The sequence below is a fragment of the Castor canadensis genome, chromosome 11 (assembly GCF_047511655.1).
Source record: "Castor canadensis chromosome 11, mCasCan1.hap1v2, whole genome shotgun sequence".
NCBI classification, from domain to species: Eukaryota; Metazoa; Chordata; class Mammalia; order Rodentia; family Castoridae; genus Castor; species Castor canadensis.
Window position 1 is genome coordinate 43,545,988 of NC_133396.1, and position 25,340 is coordinate 43,571,327.

Sequence of the window (25,340 nt, forward strand, 5' to 3'; positions counted from 1 at the left end):
CTTTATAATTCTTGTGTAGCTCAATGAAGTGCAAAGTATGTTCTCCTCTAAGACCAGCCCAGGCTAGTAAATAGAGATGCATGCTTGTTTTTTAAAGAGCCTCCTGACGGTTGCATCTTCTCAACTATAAAACAACTTAAGGCCCTAATACCCTGAGAAGAATGCAGTAAGTCGTAACTTATAGGAAGACTGTATATTGTAGAAAGAACTAACAAGGTCCATTATGCTATATTTATTGGCCAGCATCAGGACCACTCACCTACTTTGTCAGTACCTTATAGTAACTGTTATCCTTGAAAGGAGCAAAATAATTTTCCTCTTTTACTGGCCTCATCAGGTTAGTAAATCTTACATGGCTAGATATAATCAATAATGAAGTGAGGTAAAGATTAGACACCCTCATGCCACACTTCCATCTCTAGAGAAGTTTCATCAATTGTTAAATGGTTACCAGCTAATTAATCCTTTGTGTCAAAGTGTTGCTAAATAGCAGCCTAGAGAGCAACCCTTTCTGAGAAGTTTCCCACCTGTGTCTAGAACGGTTTGAAAATATCTTACTGCATGAGAAGTCACTGTATACTTCCTTGTGCATTCCTGGCAAATGAGTCCTTTTTTTTACCTCTTAGAATTTTTTTTTTTTTGCAGTTCTGGGGTTTGAACTCAGGGCCTACACATTGAGCCAGTCCACCAGCCCTTTTTTTGTGAAGGGTTTTTTTGAGATAGGGTCTTATGAGCTATTTGCCTGGGCTGGCTTCAAACCCCAATCCTCCTGATCTCTGCCTCCCGAGTAGCTAGGATTATAGGTGTGAGCCACCGGTGCCCAGCTTCTCTTAGAAATTTTTAGATCTGACAGTTGTAAAACCTAGAGCTTTCAGATAGACTGGTAGGTACGGTACATAGATGTAATTCCAGCATAGAGATTGAAGCAGAAGGATTATGGATTTGAGGACAGTCTGAGCTACAATAGAGAGACCCTGGCTCAAAAACAAACCAAACAAGGACCGACTGAGTGGCTCAAGTAGTAGAGTGTCTGCTGAGCAAGCGTGAAGCCCTGAGTTCAAAACCGAGTATCACCAAAACAAACAAACAAAAAAAAAACTAGAGCTTTTAATTAAATAAAAATTGTGAATAGGTCACATTATTTTCTAAAATAAAAAAGAGAGGAAAGGAAAACTTAAAGTTCCATTTTTCTTTAATTAAATAGATTAAAATGTCTTAACAGACATTTACATCTTACACATTTTTTAATAGTACTGAATCTTAACATTTTGTTTATCACTAAGTTTCCTGATGGCTTTAAGGTAGCACCATAATAAAAATTACTGATAGCCTTGACTAGTTGTAATATCAGAATATTTCATTTTGAAGAGAAAACTTATAGAGTGAAAAGTAATAGACTGTTGCCTCTTACAGATTAGATACACTTTACACAGACTGGAAAGTCTTATCTTTTGATGACTTTTAACCAGTGCTGGCAATGTCTCCTTAGGCAGGTAAATTTGCATAGTCTATACTGTACCTACCACACATAATTGAATGTAAATGAACTTAGCATATTGCCTAGTTCCCTTTTTCCCCTGTTATGAAAATTGTTTTTGATCTACATTTGCTAATTGATCTCTACACCATCACTGCACTCAAGAAAAGTTAACAGGCTCCTGAAGCGTTTTACCTTTCCCTTCCTACTGTCCCCCCATGATGCATATCCTATATGCCTTTTGATAACCTGTTAGCAGCTGCTTAAAGGTATTTCTATTCATGCCTTTAGTTTTTACAGCTGAGTCTGGAAGACACTCCCCCCACACAGGCATATCTGGTATGTAGACACCTTACCAGGTATGGATATTTTTTTCAACTTTTTCAATCTGTTCAGATTAATTTGGTCTCTAGGACATACTATGTAGCTTACAGTTTTTTACATCATGACTGTTCCACAAAACGCATTGCACTTACTTAGCTCAAGGTTCTACACAAAGTTTATAGTCAGTTTACATTTCTCTGACTATAGTGATTATAAAGTGCAGGATACAGTGGCATATCAGGCTCACCACCACATTGCACAGCAGGTTGAACAGGTACCTTAGGAATTGCACAATAGTTTCAGATAGGTTAAGTATGAATCCTGGCCCTAATAGTAACTTAATTTGTGACCTTAGACACAAAGTGCCCCTTGATCCTTATTTCATATATCGTGAAATTTTTAAATTATTAAAATAATAAGAATGCATGCAAGGAGAACATAGAGTATTGTCATTAAAGTTAACACTAAAGTAATAGGAAAGCCTTTGTTTAAATATACACACATTATAGCCCGGTATGGTGACACACTCCTCTAATCCCAAAATGCTCGAGGCTGAGGCAGAAAGCGCAAGAGGTCAAGACCAACCTGGACTACATCATGAGATCCTGTTAAAAAAATAAATAAGCCAGGTATAGTGGCTCATGCCTGTAATCCTCCTCTACTTGGAGACTGAGATCTGGAGGATCACTATGGACTAGAGGTGTGGCTCAAGTGGTAGAGCACCTGCTTTGCAAGTGTGAAGCCCTAATTTCAAATTCCAGTCTAACCAAAAAACAGTAGTGTCCTGTAGGATCATGGTTTGAGGCCAGCCCAGGCAAATAGTTCACAAGACCCAAAACAACCAAAGCAAAATAGACTGGAGGCATGGCTCAAGCAGTAGAGCATCTGCTTTACAAGTACAAAGTCCAGAGTTTAAATCCCAGTCCCACAAAAAAAAAAAAAAAATCAGTAATTATATGGGGGGGTGGGCAAGAACCTAATTGACTCTCTTCTTAAAGCCACAGGTTACTGCCTCAAATTAATTTACTTGTGTTGACTGGTTAACACTCATACTTCTGTGTGGGATGTTAGTCAGGATCCGTTCCAGTAAAACTTGATTCAAGTTGGCTTAAGCACAAAAGGGGACTTACAGGCTCATAAAGCTAAAAAGTCAGTTGACTTCAGACCCTGTTGGAATTCAGATTGTTAAGATGATGTCCTGTGACAGGAATTTGACTATCCTCTGGTCTGTTTTCCTGTGTTTGGCTTCATTTTTAGACATGTGTTTGCTTTCCAGGACTACATTGTAGAACCATAGCGATCTTTCTGGAAAGAGCTTCCCAAATAGCTCCAAAAACATATTTGGAAGGTTTCTGGTTCAGTTAGGAATATGTCTGATTATGAGTAATAGAAAAATCTTGCTTATGGTAGTTTAAATAAATGAGGTCTTTCCCTTACATTAAGAAGTCCCAGATCCAGGCGCCAGTGGCTCACGCTCACACCTAATATCCTAGCTACTAGGAAGGCAGACATCAGGAAGATCATGGTTCAAGCTAGCCTGGGCAAATAGTTTCCGAGATCCTAGCTCAAAAATACCTAAAACACACACACACACAAACACACACACACACACACACACACACACAGCAACAGAGTGCTCAAGTGGTAGAGTGCTGCCTAGTAAGTGTGAGACCCTGAGTTCAAATCCTAGTACATCAAAAAAAGGAACTCCACAGGTAGTTTAGAGCTGGTATAGGAGCTCACCTATGTCAAAGACTTTTTTTTTTATTACTTTCTGTTCTGCCGTTTTTTAGGATATTCTCATAATTCTTTCTCTCTCTCTCCCTCTCCCTCTCTCTTCCCAAATGCTGAGACTACAGCATGTGCCACCATGCCTGGATTAGAATGTTTCTCTTGTTTATTACCTCATAGCCACAATATAACTTGTCCTGTATTTCTGTAGCTTGTCCAGAAATCACATCCTACTCAAAATAAGAAAATAAAGGAAAAGGGGAGCACTGACAAACTAGCAACTTCTGTCCCTTTCCTAGAAGTCTGCCTTCCTAGCATTCTTCTGCTGATATCACCATCTAGATCTGTCATGTGTGACCTTCCAGATACAAAACAGGCTGAAAAAAATGAGTATTTATCGTTTCTTTTCAAAATAATAAAGTCAAATAAGGGAAAAGAGGGTGGGAGATCTGAATTGAACCTAGCCATTCCATTTTCTGACTTGTGGGTTTTAGAACATGTACTACTTGGAGCCTGTCATGGTGCTCAGGAAATAACATTGTTTGATTGGCTAGGTATTGATTAGGTGCCCATCCTTGAAATTAGAAGAATGAAATCAAGCCCAACCAAACCACTTGTTTTGAGAGTGAAAAGGTCAGGGAATTCTTGGCAAACAAAAGCACTGTGTGGTATTATATATTTATTGTCTCTTTTTTTTTATAACTCAAAATCTTCAATGAAGCTACGCTTAGCTAGTAAAAATAGTCTCCTAACTGGGACCATATCTTAACAGATTCAAAGGATATTAGGGAGTTTATTCAGTTCAGACTTATTTTCTAGGTGGACATTTCTTTTATGTCTCCCTGGAGTGCTTACTGTAGTAAACTGTGCATTGTGCAAACTCAGGTAAAGTTGCTGACTAGTCATCACAGTCTCCTTGCTGTTAGTTAAGGTCTAAAATTTTAGACCTGTGTAGTTGGATAAAAACTAAAGGAAATCTGCTAAGAACACTTGCATAGAATAAGTTCACTGTGGTAGAGCACTCTGCTTTACTTTATCACTATAGCATAGCATTTAGGGTCTCTCACCCAAGTCCAGAATCTCATCTTTGCATCATTTCACTGATCATCACAGTCATTAGTAGAACACTTTTTATAGCCCTTCCTGGCTCAGGACTCAGCACTGGGACCTGTTCCCTCTTCCATTGCTGAGTGACTTATGACTTGCAAAACAAACAGAAAATGGACTGGTACATATTAAAGGGGGAAAAAATGTATAGATGTGGATGTTAACAGAATTAGCAAAAACTTATTTCCAAATAAGTTTTTTAGGGCATATTTCTAAACATTCTAAGAAATACTAACTTTTCTGTTGCTGATGTACTGGGTCCATCTGGTTTAAATCATAATGGTTGTTGAATTAGAAGAAAATGGAATTAGAAATGCAGCACCTCTGGCATACATCTTTACTGTGGAGCTCATGTAAGGAACTAAACTATTAAATTATTTTTCTGAAAAAGTATTGGCATTCTAATAATGCTTTTCTAGGTTGAAATAACACTTAGCTTATTTTTCTTGTATTTGTTGTGATATACATCTGTAAGGAAAGATGAAATGGGAGAGACATTTAAAATTTTAGTAGTCTTAATGTGTACTCATCTGATTTTCTCAAGCCCCTTTTCCCATACCCAGTCATCCTCAAATCTCACAAATTTTGCATTCTAATTCATTCTCTATGATCCCCTCAGTGGTGTATGGAATTATTATTTACCTATATATTCCTTTCCCACCAGGGTGCTCTTACTCATTTTGTTGTCCTTACATCTATCTAACTCAGGGCCTGGCATTCGGTGAATGTTCAATGACTAGCAATGTTACTGCATGGTAAGGATGCCTATACTTGTATAGTTGGTTTAATAAATGAGAAATCTGAGACTTGAGTAACTTATCCAAGTGTAATGATGTAAAGTCAGAAATTGAATCAGCCCTTACCTTCTAGTGCTTATTCCATTATTCCTTTTCCTAAACTATAACATACCTCCACCACAAAAATAAGGTGAGGGGTAGATTCACTTTGAGAGAGAAAAGGAAAGAATTGCTTATAGGGAGACATTTGAGTTAATAAGAATTTTCTGGGATTTGGCTGCACAAGCAGTATAAAAAAGGGCAGCTATGTACAGTCAAACCAAGAATCTTTCAAGAATATCAAATTACATCACAGTAAAAAACATCATGGAGGCTGGGTATGGTGGTGCATGCCTGTAATACCAGTTACTGGGAGGCGTAGGTAGGAGGACCACAGTCTAAACCAAGCAAAAACGTGAGATCTATCTGAAAAATAAAGCAAAAAGGGCTGGGTGTGGCTTAAGTGATAGAATACCTAGGTGCCTAGCAAGCACAAGGCACTGAATTCAAACCTCAGTACAACTACCATCAAAGAAGAAAGGAGAGAAAACATATGTAAATTAAATTGTAAGTTAAAACTTCTTCCGCATTACTCTCCCTACCTTATCTTGACTAATACAAATAATTTCAGAGCTGTGGGCTTATGTCTTTTTTAAATAAGAAATACCATTCTATTTGCAAACATGTAAAAGCACCAAGGAATAATAAATTGGTCTACAAATATTGAATGCCAACCACATATGGATTCTGTGCCTATAATGTCTTCTATCTGTAGTAATCCCATTAAGTCTGATACAATTTTAGAACTAATGTAAACCTCAGAGGTTACCTAGTCCAGCCTCTGCACTTTTTTCTTTTCTTTTCTTTTTTTGTGCTGAGTCAGGGTACATTGTAGCATTTACAAAGGTTTTTACAATATATCAAACATATCATACTTGAATCTCCCCCCTCCCCTGATTCCTGGAAGTTTCCACTGGTATCATTTTTGCATTTACATACATGTATACACATTATTTGCACCATATTCACCTACCCCTTCCTCCCCCCACCCCAATTTTGTAGAAGAAAAAGCATAAAAGATAAAAAGAGAAACATGGCGTTTTTGCTAGTTTGAGATAAAGATAGCTACACAGGGAGATTCCTTGTGTTGTTTCCGTGCACATGTGTATTACAACCCCAGTTGATTTATCTTTACCAGTCCTCTTCACCCCTCCCTAGTCCCCTTCCCATGGTAGCCCTGGCCAGTTTAAGATTTCAATATTCATTCCTGTATAGTGAGCATATTAACCTCATCCAAGTTTTTGGTTTCCTTCCCTTGCTCTCATGCACAGCCTTCCCTGTCCCATAATAGTGCTGCATTTGTTTTAGGTTTATAATCTGCATATGAGAGAGAACATGAGGTTTTTGGCCTTCTGAGCCTGGCTAACTTCACTTAAGATGGTGGTCCCCAGTTACATCCATTTACTTGCGAGTAACAAAATTTCATTCTTCTCTGTCAGCCTCTGCGCTTTATGCTTAGGGATACTGAGGTTCAAATTTATCTAATTAGTTAGTGATAAGACAAAACTAGAGTCCTTGTCTAATCTTTTTTGCGGTGATGGGGATCGAACCAAGGGCCTTGTGCAAGCTAAACAAGTGCTTTACCCAGCCTCTCTAATCTTATCTCCTTGATTGGGAAGAAAACTTCTCACTGATTATGAGGTATCTTCTTGTTCTTGTTACGTTTTCTTCTTGGCTTTTGTTGGAAAGAGTCACATATGTAAAATACTTGATATTAGTAGTTACCATAGCAAGACTGGGAGGCTACAGTCTTGACCAAAGTTCCTTCCAATGTTCTACCTGTCCTGTTTCTGTTGTAGAGAGCTTGCCCAATGGGAAACCTACTTATATTGCTGTTTGTGTTGCTCTTTCTGGCTTTCTGATGCTCAAATGGCAAGACCTTTCTGTGATATTTGAACTTTTATCTACTGATAGCCAATGACAATATAAAACAAGGTTCCTAAAAAAAAATCTAAGAGTTTGCAAATAAGAGTTGCTTCCAGTTTGCCTTAAAATTAGTAATAGTGTTGTTTAACTCTAAACCAGTATGGTGAACAGTGTCTGCAAAAGGGATCAATGTCAGATAAAGATATTCACCATATTCACATATCATGTTTGAAAAACTCTTTGGTGGGACTGGGATTTGAACTTGGGACTTTGTGCTTACAAAGCAGGCACTCTACCACTTAAGCCACACCTCACATCTCTAGTCCATTTTGCTCGTGGTTATTCTGCAGATGGAGTCTCAGGAACTATTTGCCCAGCTGCAATCCTCCCAGTCACAGCCTCCCAAGTAGCTAGAATTATAGGTGTGAACCACCAGCTCCTGGTTTGGAAAACTCTTTTGAGACCTCTCCACAATCATAATGAAGCAGTCTGGCCACTAGACAAAATAGTAAGCACCAGAGGACTGTGAAAGACTGCTCTGAGATCATTTCCTAAAAGCTTGAAGTTTTATAAGGAACCCCAAAAGAAACAGAGGAGATGAGCATTCAGAGCTAATAAGAAGGTTCAGATAAAATAGTTTATGACTCTGAGTCTCTTCGCTTTCCAAACCTTAGTGAAGGTCAATACCTCAAAAGTTAGGTTTGTTTCTTTAAGCCAGACTTTGACTTTGTTTTCTCTAGGCTGATTCTTCAAAGGTTTTGGCTTGTCAGACTCTTCTGGCCACAGAAGGGTTCTGAGTTGGAGGCAGTTCTAAACACGTTAGGAAAAGTATTTACTTCACTGAGAAGTTGGGTTTCTTTTAGAAAATAAAATGACTTGAAAATCGCCAATAATTAGTCCACGAATTTAAAATTTTTGAGGGAAAGGGAAGCCCACCGCCAAAGGTTATTGTAAAGCCACTAGAAGAAAGGAACTGTCTAAACATTTTATGTCACATTCCTTAATTCTTCTTTTATTGCATTAAAGAAATTACTTGTGGGCCTTAGTGTAGCTCAAGGGAAGAGCATTTGCCTAACACTTGTGAGTCTCTGGGTTCATCCTCAATGCTGAGGGGGGGATAATTGTGAGACAGCAGCTTTGTCCCCTGACACTCCTAGTTGTGACATAGAAGCTTTATAGTTCTGTGGCTCCTCAGATCAAAGCCATCCTCTTGCCTCAGTCCAAAGGGGTCAGATGTGGCCATGTGGGTATGACCACCCCGTCTGAGACAATTACTGAGAAGTCTGTGCTAAGGCAGTTGAGGTGGAACCAGCAAAGGCAGTGGTATCCTGTCTTAGAGGATTCTGTAAGTTCTTGAGTATCTGTTGTTCCTTTAGAGCTAGGATTTTAGCACCTCTATGGTAGTATTTTCATAAGAAAGAGTTCACATGCTTACTTTGCACATTTGACATGCTTAACTTTGCAGGTGGCCAAAGTCTTAAATCACCCCATTCTCCTTGCCAAAGCATTTAAGATACAGGATTAACAGGAGACCCCATATTTATAGAATCAATTTTCATTTTTCCTGTGTTCTTCTGTGTTCCCATCTGTAATGAGTCACCATGCAGTATAAATGTGCCAGTGGAAGTCAGTGACAGTTGTTGTTTTTGAAGACTGGTTAATGAGGGGAAAACTCATTCCCTTTCAATTTAGATTTGTTTGTGTAAGTCTTTTGAGCTGGCTACTTACTTTGTTATGAATTGACTATATTTCATATCTACACACTGAAAGACTTAAACATTTGAATTTTTTTTTTTTAACAGCCATCTCTTCCTGTACTCTACACCCTGTCTAGCCAGGCTACACATGAAGCTGTTCATCTGCTTTGCAGGATGTTGGTCTTTGATCCAGTAAGTAGAGTTTGTTTTCATATTTTTAATGAATTTTAAAATACATATGTTCTAAGAGAAATATTCTGGGTTTGAATAGACTGACAATATAAATAATGACTTTCAAATGATAAACTTCCTTTCCCAGCTTCATGTTTATTATGCTTACTCATCACACAGAAGTTTGAGTATTAGTGCTTAAGATGCTAGGTGAAGAGAGAAAAGATACTGTGCCATTCTTACTTATCTCATCATTTGTAAAAGGAGTTTGACACCAAGTTGAATCAAGAGAAAAAATCTTTAAGATTATTTGAAAAAAAAATGTCCATTGTATGGCATAAAGAAATATTTATTCTTTTGGTTGTTGAAATTGTAGCTTTTCTAAATGCCCTTTCTGACTTGACTTTTCCCAGACATTCTATCAATTGCACTAAAGTTCAGCTCTTTGTTTACTCATTCATCCAAATAATATTTATTAGTCATTAATTATTGGCAAAGAAGACTCAAAAATGGAAACACTTAGAAAAGAAAATTTTACTCGACAAGAATACAAAACACAACAGGTATTTAAAGGATTAAAAAGACAAAATTACTAAAGTTACTAAGATTACATTGGTCTGTTTGTGATGAGAAAAGAGCAGCTTTCTCAAATGGTTATCAAATCCACAAAGGTCACCACTCTCTTCAGACATCAGCATAACAGTGATTAGGAATAAAAAAATGTTCTGTTTGAGATCCAAGTTTGTGAGAAGCAATCATTTTGTCTTTTGAGGGGACCAGAACCAGTCAGCCTGACCTAAGTTACTTTTGTGACAGCTCAGGGTGCAAAGTGGATTTTTTGTTATTGTTTTTGACATGGTTTTTATTTTTATTTAAAAAACATTTTTTACTGTGGTATGTGAAGTGCATGGTGATACTGGAAACAAGAAAAGGAACAGTTCTTATTTCCATGGTCTCCATAAGGTCAAGTTCCCACCATCAAGGACAATTTCAGTCAGATTCAGTGTCATCACTGCGATTTTTTTTTCGTAATAAGTTTATCTACACAGATGTTAATACATAAAGAACCTTCTTTTATATGACTAACAAAATTAGAACCACATGAAATTCAAACTTCAGAAGTAATTTCTGTCTGTTCATAGAGGAGTTTTGTAAGTTAAATGTTAGTTTTATATGTTTGAAACAATTTTATACTTTTTTTTTTTAGTTCTATTTAGATTAAGTACCAGAAATCATGTAATTTGCATGTATCAGGTTTGCCTGCAATGCTTATAGCTGTGAAGTATCCACTTTCTCTGTGATTCCATGATTTTTAATACTTCTCACCTCCAGGAAATCATAGTCTTTACAACCTTTAGGACTGCAATTTCCTAAGCCGTAGAACAAGTACCAAGCACATTTTCCTGGGAGGCTTTTTAGACATAAAGTTTATGTGTAAAATGTAGTCAGTCATTCCTTAATAATGGGATTACCACACTTACTTAAATGAAACTTTTGTTGTGGTTATAGTTACAAAGATTTATCTGGTAAGGAAAAAAAAGACAGTTCTTTTCGTGTGTGTGTGTGTGTGGTGTGTATGTGTATGGGGGGAGCAGTGTGCTGGGGATGAACCCAGGGCCTTGCCTATGCTAACTAAGCACACACTGTACCTCTGACCTACACCCCCAACCCAGAAGACATATTCTTACCGAATATATGTAAGTGTCAGGAAACTAAAACTGAAGTTGATATAGTAAGTACTCATAATTTGTAGCATTATAAATACTTCTTTTTAGAACACGTTACCTTTATCACTTATCTAAGTGCCTGTCTCACAAGCACAAGGCCTGAATTCAATCACCAGTACTGCAAAAACAATCTAATTTAGTTAAATACATAATTTTTCAATTCTGTAATAGTAGACAAACTGATAATGCTAGTTTATCTGAACAGTAAAACCAGCAGGAAAAAAATCCAATTCACAATGATTAGACTTTTTATGAGAAAACAAATCCAAAACTTGCAAAACTAGAATATTGTGCTAGCATTATTTTTACATGGCAGTAAAACCAAAGCTGATGTTCTTAACAATTTACAATTATTGACTCAGACTGATTTGTCCAAAGACTCATCTTGTGTAGGAATAGTACATGACCTCTTTTTCTTACACAATTATATATATAAACTTCTAAGTTGTTTAAGAGAAATATTTTGCTTACTTTGTTACCTACTAGCCAAGAGTATGATTTACCCCCACTGCTTGTCTGGAGATTGAACTCAGGGCCTACTTAAGCCACATCCCCAGTCTTTTTGCTTTTAGTTTGTTTTTCAGACAGGGTCTCATACTTTTGCCCAGACATACCTCAAACTGTAATCCTCTTACCTCTGCCTCCTGGGTTACTGGTATTACAGGTATGCACTACCATGCTCAGCAAGAGGCATACTGTGGGGGCAGCATTGGGGTTTTGAATTTAGGGCCTTATACTTACTAGGCAAGCAAACCCCAAGCTCAAGAGTATGTTTGGGTTTTTTAAATTTTATAGTTAAGAGTGATTTATGGACTGGCAGAGTGGCTCAAGTGGTAGACAGCCTGCTTAGCAAATGTGAAGCCCTGAGTTCAAACCCCAGTACCACAAAAAAAAGAAAGAAAGAGAGATTTATTAGGAAAGCAGAATTATACCTCAAGGGGTGAGGTGGGCAGTTCATGTAAGGACTGGCTGCCTAAACAGGGACAGTTTACCTCAAGAGATGAAATAGGTGTTCAGAGAAAGATTGACTGCCAGGAGTGTGATTGTGAATTGTTTTTCTTTATTTCTTTGTGGGGAGTGATACTGGGGTTTGAAGTCAAGGCCTCGTACCTTTTTTGATTTAGTTGTTTTTCTAATAGGGTCTTGTGTTTTTGCCCAGCAATTTGGACCACAATCCTATTTATGCCGTCTGCATAGCAGGGATGATGAATACACACCATCACACCCAGCTTTATTGGTTGATACGGTGTATTGCTAACTTTGTGCCTGGTCTCAAACCACATTCTACTAAACTGTACCTCCTGCATAGCTGGGATTACAGGCATAACCACTGCACCTGGCCAAGAGTATGATATTTAATTCACAGTTATAACTTTGTTCAGTCTTTGAGTTGAGAACTTTAGCAAGAAAAAATTTCTTTTTTAGGGAGAATTGGAGTTGAACTCGGGGCTTCATACTTGCAAAGCAGATGCTCTACCACTTGAGCTACACTCCAGTCCATTTTTGCTTTGGTTATTTTGGAGATGAGCGTCCAGCCAACTGTTTACCCGAGCTGACCTTGAACCGTGATCCACCCGATCTTAGCTTCTCAAATAGCTTTGATTATAGGTGTGAGCCACCGGCACCTTGCTAAAAAAAAAAAAATTTTTTTTTTTTTTTTATCGGACTGGGGTTTGAATTCAGGACATTGTACTTGCAAAGCAAGCCCTCTTTCACTTTAGTCACATCCATTCTGCAAGAAAAAATGTCTAAAGAGTTAACATTCAATATCTAAGAAAGGGTAATATTTTTTAAATCTTTGAATTTCTTTTTATGTCTTTAATATGTTGATAATGTTTCTAAACTCCAGTTGGAATAGCAGTTTGCTCCATTAAATGTTAAGCGCTCTCACGATGTATATTTCCCTTGAGCAGTTTGCAAAGGGCTTGTGGAGTGGCTCAATTGGTACCTAGCAAGCATGAAGCCCTGAGTTCAAACCCCAGTGCCGCAAAAAAAAAAAAAAAAAAGGTAGACATATGCACAGTACATCAATTTGTTTACTTAGAAATATTTTATATTTATAAAATAGGAAATTTTACCAACTTTTACCCAAGTTGATAAAGCAACAAAATCTAGAATAGAGACAAGTTACTATAACTTACATATGTAACTTACATATTAAAATGTATAGTTAAGTACCATTAGGTCCTCCAAAAGAACATCGTTATTAAAATCTGAGTAATTTTGAGATTTTCCTCAATTTAGCAGGACAGTTTATTCTTTTCAGTGTTCACACCCCTTATAAAATAAGTCTCCTTTCTTTTGCCTTATTTGAAAAGCTCCAGCTGGGCACTGGTGGCTCACGCCTGTATTCCTAGCTACTTGGCAGGCTGAGATCGTGAGAATTGCAGCCCAGACAAATAGTTCACAAGACTCCATCTCCAAAATAACCAGAGCAAAATGGACTAGAGGTGTGACTCAAGCAGCAGAGCACCTGCTTTGCAAGCACAAAGCCCTCAATTCAAATTCTGGTCCCACCAAAAAAGAAAAAGAAAGAAAAGTCCTATGAGACATTAATTTATTTGGAGAAAGGAAGTTGATCACTGCATGCCAGGTCTAGAGGTTTCTCTTAGATCAAAAAGAGCCCTTATGGGGCTGGGATGTTGCTCGGTGGTACAGCACTTGCCTAGCATGCATGAGGCCCTGGTTTGATCCCAGCACCAAAAAAAAAAAGAAAAGACAAAAAGAGTCCTTATTGGTACACAAAGAACACATGAAACACACTATCCGTAACTGGAGAAAATACCAAAATCTTCCAACCCTGCATTCTGTAATTCTAGGAAGTACCAGAATTTGAAACAAAAACGACTAATTCAGGAACCAGGTTCCAGCTGTTGGTGCCAGCTGCCACGTGCCACCTAACAGGAATGACTTAATGGTCAGGTGATATAATTAAAACCCAGATTGAATTACTGCTGCCACCACTGTAGACAGTTGGCATGCTTAGTCACAAACAGACTTGCCAGCAACCAGTTTCTGTGTGCAAAAGCCAGAGACCTCAGGCCCTCACTTGAGACTGACCAGAAGCACCAAGGAAGGAGAGCCAAGGAGCAGAGGGGCTCAGGACCCACATGGGTTCTCAGTGGCGTTCTTGCTTCTTTGGGTTCAAAGAGTAGATATGTCTTGGTGGATCTCTACTATCTCCAGAAACAGTTGTCAAAGGAAGAGTCAGACTTTTTTTAGAAACGGAAAAGAATAAGTCTACTTAGTAAAAATGCAAGGGAGTCAGACTTCAGAAGGGCTGGATCACCAAATACCTAGGTATTGAGTTGAAAGGGGAAGAAAAAAAAATCACCAAGTTTGCATTTGTCTGTTCATGTTAGATAAACAGCAACTTTCTTTAGTGTTCATCTTATCTTGAAAGGTCATAATATGCCTTTTAATATATCATCTAGCAAAACTCAGATAAAAGGCTTTGAGGGAAATTCAGGATTATGGGAAATTCAGGATTATGGGAAATACCTCACATTTAATTGGGGAACCAAAATCATCAAAATAATCCAATTAGTTTTGGTTTATTTGAATGTAAAATGGTTTTCTTTTTAAAATTGTGTTATGCAAAAGTGCTTGATAGTGCTGGAAGCAGGGCAAGGTGTCAGCTTTTGTTCTATTCTACCATTGAGTCTCCTTAAATCCTGTAAAATCCAGTCTTGCAGCAGTAGTTATATGTCCACTGAGCATTAAGGGAGGACATTTTTTTCCTTAATTTTTTAATAGAGTAATGAGTTTAGAAATTATGGATTAGTAAACCTGAAGCAAGTATATTAAGTATTCTGATCTAAAGTTCCGGAAAAGCACAGGGTAGGCCACTCCTGCTCAGCCAGATCTGTCTCTCACAGCATGGAATTCAGGCCATTGTCTGCCGCTAACTCTAGCAACTTTTAGATGTGCATTTGCCTTAGTCCATTCAATATTCAAAGAGTATAAGAGTTTCAAGCTGCTTTGCAAAATTACCAGCATGATCACATCTCCCCTAAATGCTGACACGTATTCAGAAAATGTAGCCTGTTATTTAAAATGTAAACTTACCCCCTTCAAAGCATCGCATATTTAAATGTCATGATACCTGTCATTTTTGACCCTGTGTACATCTGTTTCAGGGTAGCAACTTTTCAGAATTTTAGAAGGACATTTTTAAATGCTTTATGGAGGTAGATGACAATAGTACTTTTCCTAACTCATATACTCCCTCTTCAATTGCCCTTCTTTGCACAGAATGTTCTGTATATTAAGTATAAGTTGTATAAAGTAGTAACTGTATCTTGTGAAAGAGCCTGTGTGGACAGTCATGCTTATCTGTAGTGTTGATGTACTGGTCTCTAAATTTGATTTCAGTCGAAAAGAATATCCGCTAAGGATGCCTTAGCCCATCCCTACCTAGATGAAGGGCGACTAAGATATCACACCTGTATGTGTAAATGTTGTTTTTCCACCTCTACGGGAAGAGTTTATACCAGTGACTTTGAGCCCGTCACCAATCCCAAATTTGATGACACTTTTGAGAAGAACCTCAGTTCTGTCCGACAGGTTAAAGGTGAGTGACTTTCTTGGCATTTAGCCAGGCAGGATGACTAGTAACATTCTTCATTCTGTATCCAGAAATCCAGGATCTGGAGGCTGACCAGAACTCCTGCATATGTTTTCTCTGAAACCTTAATATATGGCTGGTTGTCCAGAGTATATGTGCCAAGAGAGTGATGTGGGTTACAAAAATGCTGGTTTAATATTACGTCCAGGGGATTCCTAGCCAGAGCAATTAGGCAAGAAGAAGGAATAAAAGGAATACAAGAAGGTAAAGAAACTCAAAATATCCCTATTTGTAGACGATATGATCCTATACCTTAAAGACCCAAAAAACTCTACTCAAAAGCTCCTAGACACCATCAATAGCTATAGCAAGGTAGCAGGATATAAAATCAACATAGAAAAATCATTAGCATTTCTATACACTAATAATGAACAAACTGAAAAAGAATATATGAAAACAATTCCATTTACAATAGCCTCAAAAAAAATCAAATACCTAGGTGTAAACCTAACAAAAGATGTAAATGACCTCTACAAGGAAAACTATATACTTCTGAAGAAAGAGATTGAGGAAGACTATAGAAAGTGGAAAGATCTCTCATGCTCATGGATTGGTAGAATCAACATAGTAAAAATGTCTATACTCCCCAAAGTAATCTACATGTTTAATGCAATTCCCATCAAAATTCCAATGACATTCATTAAAGAGATTGAAAATTCTACAGTTAAATTTATATGGAAACACAAGAGGCCACGAATAGCCAAAGCAATACTCAGTCAAAAGAACAATGCTGGAGGTATCACGATACCCGACTTCAAACTATATTACAAAGAAATAACAATAAAAACAGCATGGTACTGGCACAAAAACAGACATGAAGACCAGTGGAACAGAATAGAGGACCCAGATATGAAGCCGCACAACTATAACCAACTTGTCTTTGACAAAGGAGCTAAAAATATACGATGGAGAAAAGACAGCCTCTTCAACAAAAACTGCTGGGAAAACTGGTTAGCAATCTGCAAAAAACTGAAACTAGATCCATGTATATCACCCTATACCAATATTAACTCAAAATGGATCAAGGATCTTAATATCAGACCCCAAACTCTAAAGTTGATACAGGAAAGAGTAGGAAATACTCTGGAGTTAGTAGGTATAGGTAAGAACTTTCTCAATGAAACCCCAGCAGCACAGCAACTAAGAGATAGCATAGATAAATGGGACCTCATAAAACTAAAAAGCTTCTGCTCATCAAAAGAAATGGTCTCTAAACTGAAGAGAACACCCACAGAGTGGGAGAAAATATTTGCCAGCTACACATCAGACAGATAACCAGAATCTATAGGGAACTTAAAAAACTAAATTCTCCCAAAACTAATGAACCAATAAAGAAATGGGCAAGTGAACTAAACAGAACTTTCTCAAAAGAAGAAATTCAAATGGCCAAAAAACACATGAAAAAATGCTCACCATCTCTAGCAATAAAGGAAATGCAAATTAAAGCCACACTAAGGTTCCACCTCACCCCTGTTAGAATAGCCATCATTAGCAACACCATGAACAACAGGTGTTGGTGAGGATGCGGGGGATGGATAAAGGAACCCTCTTACACTGTTGGTGGGAATGTAAACTAGTACGACCACTCTGGAAGAAAATTTGGAGGCTACTTAAAAAGCTAAACATTGATCTACCATATGATCTGGCAATACCACTCTTGGGGATATACCGAAAAGACTGTGACACAGGTTACTCCAGAGGCACCTGCACACCCATGTTTATTGCAGCACTAATCACAATAGCCAAGTTATGGAAACAGCCAAGATGCCCCACTACTGACAAATGGATTAAGAAAATGTGGTATCTATACACAATGGAATTTTATGCAGCCATGAAGAAGAACGAAATGTTATCATTCGCTGGTAAATGGATGGAATTGGAGAACATCATTCTGAGTGAGGTTAGCCTGGCCCAAAAGACCAAAACTCGTATGTCCTCCCTCGTATGCGGACATTAGATCAAGGGCAAACACAACAAGGGGATTGGACTTTGAGCACATGATAAAAGCGAGAGCACACAGGGAGGTATGAGGATAGGTAAGACACCTGAAAAACTAGATAGCATTTGTTGCCCTTAACGCAGAGAAACTAAAGCAGATACCTTAAAAGCAACTGAGGTCAATAGGAGAAGGGGACCAGGAACTAGAGAAAAGATTAGTTCGAGAAGAATTAACCTAGAAGGTAACACACATGCACAGGAAATTAATGTCAGTCAACTCCCTGTATAGCTATCCTTACCTCAACTAGCAAAAACCCTTGTTCCTTCCTATTATTGCTTATATTCTCTCTTCAACAAAATTAGAGATAAGGGCAGAATAGTTTCTGCCAGGTAGCGAGGGAGTAGATGGGGAGAGGGGGAGGGGGTGGGGGAAGGGGGGAGAAATGACCCAAACATTGTATGTATATATGAATAAAACAAAAATTTTAAAAATTAATTAATTAATTACATCCAAGGGAAAATTAGCCAGAGGAATGAATATTTTGATTTTGAAAGCTTTTTGTTTAAAATTTTCAAAGTTTTAGTGAGTGTGTGACTCAAAATATATTTAATTTTATTCACTCAATGTCATTTCATTAAATGACACGTATTGGACTTCTTTATATAACATACAAAGTGTTTTTTAAAGGATAAAAATCCACTAAGGGAATCATTCCTTGAATGATGACGAGAGAAGGGAATTTCTGATTATTTATAAAATTGGGTGGCATCATCTTCTTTGGGGTAGCAGCAATGATGTGCAAACTTCTGAATGATTTTAATGCCTGCTCTAGGACATTTTAGAAGAGAGAGTGGGCCCCAGAGTAGCCAGCCCAAAACTGTGTGCCTAAACACCGCTGAGGCTTTAAAGTGACCTTCAAAAAGCAATAATTACCAACAATTAAGAAGAGCTCACCTTCATTCCCACATGGATTTCTCAAATGGTAGACAGTTTTACACTTCCCACTGATGGGCTCTTTAGTGTACGTAATGCTACTACAGGGGTTTGCCTGTGTTTATCAACAACTACCATTGTGGTTTCAGGAGCGTTCAGCTGGATTATGCTCAGTAGCAGATGTGTGCATCCGATTTAACCAAACCAGTAGGAAATTCTGTTCCATGCTGGCAAGGGTCACCTGAGAGTCCACTGCTTCCAGGCCTGCAGATTGGCAATTGGTTGTATGATGTTTGTTTTCTCCACAGAAATTATTCACCAGTTCATTTTGGAACAGCAGAAAGGAAACAGAGTGCCTCTCTGCATCAACCCTCAGTCTGCTGCTTTTAAGAGCTTTATTAGGTAACTATATGTATGAAATTCTAATATTCTTGTTAGAATTAAAAGGATACCATTGTGATTTTCATATTTTATTTTTTATTGAGATAACATAGATAAAAGCCCAGCAGAATGTTTCTGTTAGGACCTTTGGTTTCAATCAAAAGTGAATTAAAGATAGATGCATCTGTTTTTACACTGATACAGATTCACTGTGGTCACTGTGACTGTTTTTTCCCAGATGACCACTCTGCTGCCTGATGGTAAGCATGGGGGTTCTGCTGCAGCTGCCTTGTGGCAGCCCCTACCCAGGAGTTAGATGTGGTCATCTTATTCCCACTACCATTCCCACGCTCTTAATAACTGCAAGCAAAACAGTTTGGGTTGGAGGATGGGGTTGTTTGTCTATTTTGGGACAGGGTCTGCTACATAGCCCAAGCTGGCCTCAAACTCTTGATCTCCAGCCTTATCCTCCCAAGTGCTGGGATTACAGGATGTACTTCCATGCCCAGTAAAGGAAGTTTTTTTTTTTTTTGTAGATGGACTGCTAATGTGGCCTATTTAGAGGAGGCTTTTGGGAACACTATGAATCTCCTTTGGAGCCTAGCAAGCTTCACTTTCTTTGTCTGTTTGTCCTTTCCTTTTCTTGATCTCTTTCTGTAACTCCTGTGTCAGTCAGGGTCCAATCAGGAGAAAGAAACCACTCTAGTAATATGGGGTTATTTTAATAACAAGAATTCTTAACTAGAAAAGGTTGGTTAACTTCTAAAAGGCATAATAGAAGATTCTAAAGGGTTTTGAAGCAGCAGATGCAGTCTACAGTCTCCCTGTAGACTGAGGGATAGTGAACAAGGAAGTAATTAAGAACTTAGAAGAGACCCCCTCCACCCAAGGACCTCTTTGGAGAGGGCATGGCTGTCACAGCATGAGGGTGGTGAGGAAATGTGCCAAAAGGTGTAGGGCAGAACTGGTCCATCAGAAAGGCCTGCAGAGCTGCAGAGAAGCTAGCAAGTTTCCATAGACTGCAGCTGGGCCTTCCACATTCAAAAAAAGCACTGCGAAGGCAGGAAGGGGGGTTGGGGGCAGGGGGGATAAATGACCCAAGCCTTGTATGCACATATGAATAATAAAACAATAATAAAAAAAAAAGGCAGGAAGGGAAGCGGCTTTCAGATGCTAGCCTTGCAGTGCCCTTCCAGTGCCCTTTGTTGACAAAGATTGCTGGACATGTTCCAGTATCACCAAAGTGGGACAAAGGGTATGTTTGGATTCAAGAGGTCACACATTGCCTTTCCTCCCCACCTGCCTTTCTCCCTCGTTTCTCCTCTCCTTGCCTCTCTTTTCCTTTCCTGCATGGTACTGAAGTTGAGTTTGTTGAACCAAAATCAAGAATTTTTGTTTAAAATTTGTAAAATCAGGTGTCTCTCATTTCTTCCTTTTTTTTTCTGTAGAAAGAAGGCATTAACTTGCAGTTTTACTTCTCTGTAGTTTTAAATTACTTTGTTTAATATTTTCCCCTAAGAGTTATTGACCAGGTCAATTAGGTGTTTCACCACCTTCCAGGTGCAAATCATTGTTATCTTAGGCCCTGGGGAAAGGAGAGTGATTACAAACCCCTTCTAATTAGCAACCTTAGCCATGGGAAGTAACTAATACCAGGTCTTGTAGCTAACAAATACTAAATGATTATTCATACTGTTCCATTAATACTTCATAAAAGAATGCTTATTAGACTCCTTCAAAACAGGTCCCCACTTAAGGTCACTATTTTGAGAGGCTACTTTTAACTGGATAATTCTATATCCTTTTAGGTTATTTTCCTGATTGAAGGTAGACATTACTATTTGTAATAGCTACCATTCACATTGTCAAGTAGACACCATGGAAAACACTTTACATACATTACCCCAGTATTCATCACAGTAGCCTGTGAGGTAGACAGCATGAGCCTTTTCCAAAGGAGGAAGGGTTAAGGAACTTGCTCAGTGCCTCACAACTGGTAAGACAAGCCTGTCTGTTAGCCACTAGTGGCTTATTACCTCCCTATAGGTAACAGATCCCTAGATGGTTTGGAACAAAATCAACTTTGGATGAGTTAAAGAACAAGAAATAAAAAACAAAAATGGGGGCTGAGAGCATGGCTCAAGTGGTAGAGTACCTGCCTAGCAAACATGAGTTCCTGAGTTCAATCCCCACTACCACAAAAAAAAAAAATCCAGAAATGGACTAAATAGGTTTTCTGAAGGGAACAGAAGAGACAGTAGTGACATGCCCTTGTGCCAAGTGTGGTGTTACAACTAATCCCACCATCTCTCCATTTTCTTCCAGTTCCACTGTTGCTCAGCCGTCTGAGATGCCCCCGTCTCCTCTGGTGTGGGAGTAACAGTGGAGGAAAATGTACTACTGAAGATGTAATGTAGCTTTCCACTGGAGTCTGGGATTTGCAATTCTGGAGGTTAATCATGCTTGTACTGTAATTTTACTAATGAAGTTTTAAATTAACAACCACTACTTGTATGATATGAATAATATTTAGAAATGTTACTAGTCTTTTAATCTTGTAAAGTGGTTGTGCTTTTAGAAGAAAAAATATTTTACCCAGAGTTGCACATGTTTTATGAAATTAGTGCAGCTGTTAAGGCTCACCTCAGAACAAAAGAGAATTGAACCAAATTTGGGAGTTGGGGTTTTTGTTTTGTTTTTCTTTAAAAATGAAGTGAGATTGTATACACACACACACACACACACACACACACACACAAAACAGTCATGCATTTTGATATTTGAGCGCACACACACACACACACACACACACACACAAAACAGTCATGCATTTTGATATTTGAGCCATTCCTAAAGATTTGGTGTTTTCTAAAACTAAAGAATCTAGAAACCTTGCCTGCGACCAATCTTGGAGCCACGTGAGCTGATCGTGGCTGCACCTGGGGGGGGGAGGGGCATGCCACCTAATGATCAAGCCCTATAATTAGCTTCTCGTTAGAGCCGTGATGGTGATGTGTGCTGTCTAAAATCCAATGTTGTGGGTAGAGAGAATGAGTTTTGTGATTAGGAGACTAAACTTTTGTTTTCCTTACCCAGTATAAATATATATATATATATATATATATATTTAATCTATTTTTATTAGAAGTTTTTCTGCTCTTTCTTACATAAAAGAACCCCAAGCATGCATCTTTCATGTGTGTAAATAATTCATTTCTGGGCTAATTTCAAAAGAATCCCAACATTGCTGTATAGAGAAAGAACTAGCTTGCACATTTTAGGTCTGTGAAATTTTGTGAGACTTTTCCTGCACTGGACAGTGAAAAATAATAAAAGATAAAAACAAATTTTAAAAAAAGCCACAAAAAAAGGCACATAGGGAATTATGTCAAATGTGTTTGTGTCCTTAGGCAAAGCTGTGGGAGTCTTGAAATGTCACAGTAGTAAATAACTTATACTTTTTGACAAATTCTTTTCTCTGTTGGGACACTGAGCTCTGTGAATATGTATATACGAATGCCGGTCGAAGGCCTCTACCTCCTGGAGCTATACAACTTGGCTTGTTTACCTCCACATGCTGATGATGACTATTTTTTTTTTTAAGTTCAATGTGGAGACTTGAAACTTGAATGTCCCTTCCAACTTTTATATTAAAAATAAAAAGACAAGAAAATTGAAGATCGTTTTTCACCTGTACAAGGAGTACTAATGGATCGTCTTAAATTGGTCTAGAAAAAACCTTGGTGTGTGTTATGGACAATTAACTGTTAAAGTTACTGTAAGTTATCTGTATTTAGCAGAGTATTTTCATCTTGAGTGATCTGAGCTGAATCTGAAGACTATTAATAAGTTATGTTTGGAAGTTTTAACTTCAATGAAGTAATTATTTGCTGTGAAAGAAACAAACATTGAATTACTAAACAAAGATGGTGCAATATCTTTGTTTTTTTTTTATGAGGCTCCTGAGAATCAACCCAACTGAAGCATTTCAATTCACTTGAATGAGAAACGTGTTTAGTGTCAAAAGAGCCCGAGAAGACACTGGTGTGAAAGGTACAATCTCAGAGGTTGGTCAGTTACCGTAGCACACTTTCTGGTCACTTTGTACAATGTAGATTTGAAGTACAGTGGTGAAAACATTAAATGTGACATTTGAAAAAGATGTGTCATCTGTTTTATTTCCATTTATTTCCTTTGTTTTCTCTTCAGTGCAGTGTGTCCCCTGACTGCAAAGTTTTAAGACATTTGGTATTTATATTTTCACTCTTATCTTTGAGGAAATTAGTTGTTTTTTTAAAATCTTCCCAGAAACTTAAGATTGCCAAAAACATTGAAACCTCAGTTAATGGACACCAAAGATGTTGTAAGCATGGGGGTTCTGCTGCCTCTGCCTTGTGGCAGCCCCTACCCAGGAGTTAGATGTGGTCATCTTATTCCCACTACCATTCCCACGCTCTTAATAACTGCAAGCAAAACAGGTCGGGTTGGAGGAGGGGGTTGTTTGTCTATTTTGGGACAGGGTATGCTACATAGCCCAAGCTGGCCTCAAACTATTGATCTCCAGCCTTTTCCTCCCATGTGCCACCATGTCCAGTAAAGGAAGTTTTTTTTTTTTTTTTTGTAGATGGACTGCTAATGTGGCCTATTTAGAGGAGGCTTTTGGGAACACTATGAATCTCCTTTGGAGCCTAGCAAGCTTCATTTTCTTTGTCCTTTCCTTCTTTTGATCACTTTTCTGTAACTCCTATGTCAATCAGGGTCCAATCAGGAGAAAGAAACCACTCTAGTAATAAGGGGTGATTTTAATAACAAGAATCCTTAACTAGAAAAAGTTGGTTAACTTCTAAAAGGCATAATAGTCTTGAATCCTGTTTTTTTTTCAGACCTTTTCTTCTTTTTTCTGTGGTGCTGGATTTGAACTCAGGGCCTTGCACTTTCTAGTCAAGCTCTTTACCACTCAAGCCACACCCCTAGCCCCAATATTTTTTTCTTTTGAAGCAAAGAATCTTGTTTTCATATGATATCCCACCTCAGTATATTTGAGTCCAGCACATTCAATAAAAGTGGAATACCCTGGCCAGGCATGATGGTACATGGATGAGCTCAGTACTCTGGAGGCAGAGGAAGGAGGATTATGTATTGGAGGCCAGCAAGACCCTATCTCAAAAAAAAGTAGATTGCACTGGATAAAGTGGATTGATGAAAAACTGGATGGCCACCAGTGGCTCACACCTGCCCAGCTACTCAGGAGGCAAAGATTAGGAAGATCACAGTTTGAAGCCAGCCTGGGCAAATAGTTTGTAAGACCCCATCTCAAAAAACACATCACAAAAAGGGGCTGGTGGAGTGGCTCAAGGTGTAGGCCCTGAGTTCAAACTTTGCCCAGTACTGCAAAAATGAAAAAGAAAAGACTTGACTCTCTTCCTCCTCTTCCTTTCTGCCTCCAGCTCCTAGCAGCCCAAAGGCACTTCCATCTATAGATGCTTTCCCTGAGGATGGACAAAATGCTGTTACTCTTGAGTCTGTAGATAGCAGTCACCTCTTCCTACTTTTGATTTACCAAAATGAATGGATTCTTTTGTGTGTCAGACATGGAGAGTTGACTATTCGAGCTTGTATAAATTAATACAGATGCATTAGTTTATTGAGTCAACAAATTAGTTTATTCATTCAGCAAACTTTTGGATACTTAGTGCAAGAATTATAAGAAGCTGGACATGATGATACAGTCCTGTAATCCCAGCATTCAGAAGGCTGAGTAGGTGGATCACAAGTTCAAGGCCAGCCTAGGCAACTTAGTGAGAGACCATGTCTTAAACCAAGGGTTTGGGATGTAGCTCAGTGGAAGAGGTCTTGCCTAGCATGTGAAAGGCTCAGGGTTAGATCCCCAGAACCACAAAAATAGTAAAAGGACTAAAAGCAGATCTCCAATGCAAGAATGGTGAACATTTGAAAACTAAGTAAACACAGACTACATAAAATAATAAGCTGGGATGTGGCTCAGTGGTAGAGCACTTGCCTAGCATGTATGAAGCCTGAGTTCAGTACCTTGCACTACAAAAGTTGGGGGGAGGGGCGCACACTGAAGGCATGGCTCAGTGGTTAAAGTGCCTGAGTTCAGGGGTCCAGTACCACCAAATAATAATAATGTCCAGTGGAGGTCGGCGGGGGGGGGGTGGGGGGGGGAATAAGTTAGAGCAGCATTCTTTAAACTATGAATCACATAGCCCTGGAGATGAATGAAGATGCTCAGGAACTACACAGGCACGTGTCTTTTGGAGAATTAGCTTCACTCTTTTTTTTCCTGCATCTCTCTTCGCCTGCTTAGAAAGGCATACTTCTTGCACATTTTAGATAATACTGTGGTGCGATGTTCTTGGGCATAAAAGCATTCTGGGTTGCCAAATAAAGCAGATTTTACTTATAAATACCTTGGGTTGGGGTATAGCTCCATGGGAGAGCACTTGCCTAGCCTGCTTAAAGCCCTGGGTTCCATCCTCAACACTGAAAAAAAAAAACACCTC

General features: G+C 38.5%; 1 protein-coding gene across 1 annotated transcript in view; it reads left to right on the forward strand.

The window, feature by feature from the left end:
- Nlk (nemo like kinase) overlaps window positions 1–22,976 on the forward strand; it is a 145,055-nt gene extending 122,079 nt beyond the window's left edge. The window contains exons 8-11 of the mRNA XM_020182508.2: window positions 9,144–9,230; window positions 15,311–15,509; window positions 18,744–18,837; window positions 21,142–22,976. Coding sequence (XP_020038097.1) covers window positions 9,144–9,230; window positions 15,311–15,509; window positions 18,744–18,837; window positions 21,142–21,196 — 435 coding nt within the window. The 3' untranslated portion in view covers window positions 21,197–22,976. The remainder of the gene's footprint in view (window positions 1–9,143; window positions 9,231–15,310; window positions 15,510–18,743; window positions 18,838–21,141) is intronic.
- The last annotated feature ends 2,364 nt before the right edge of the window (window positions 22,977–25,340 follow it).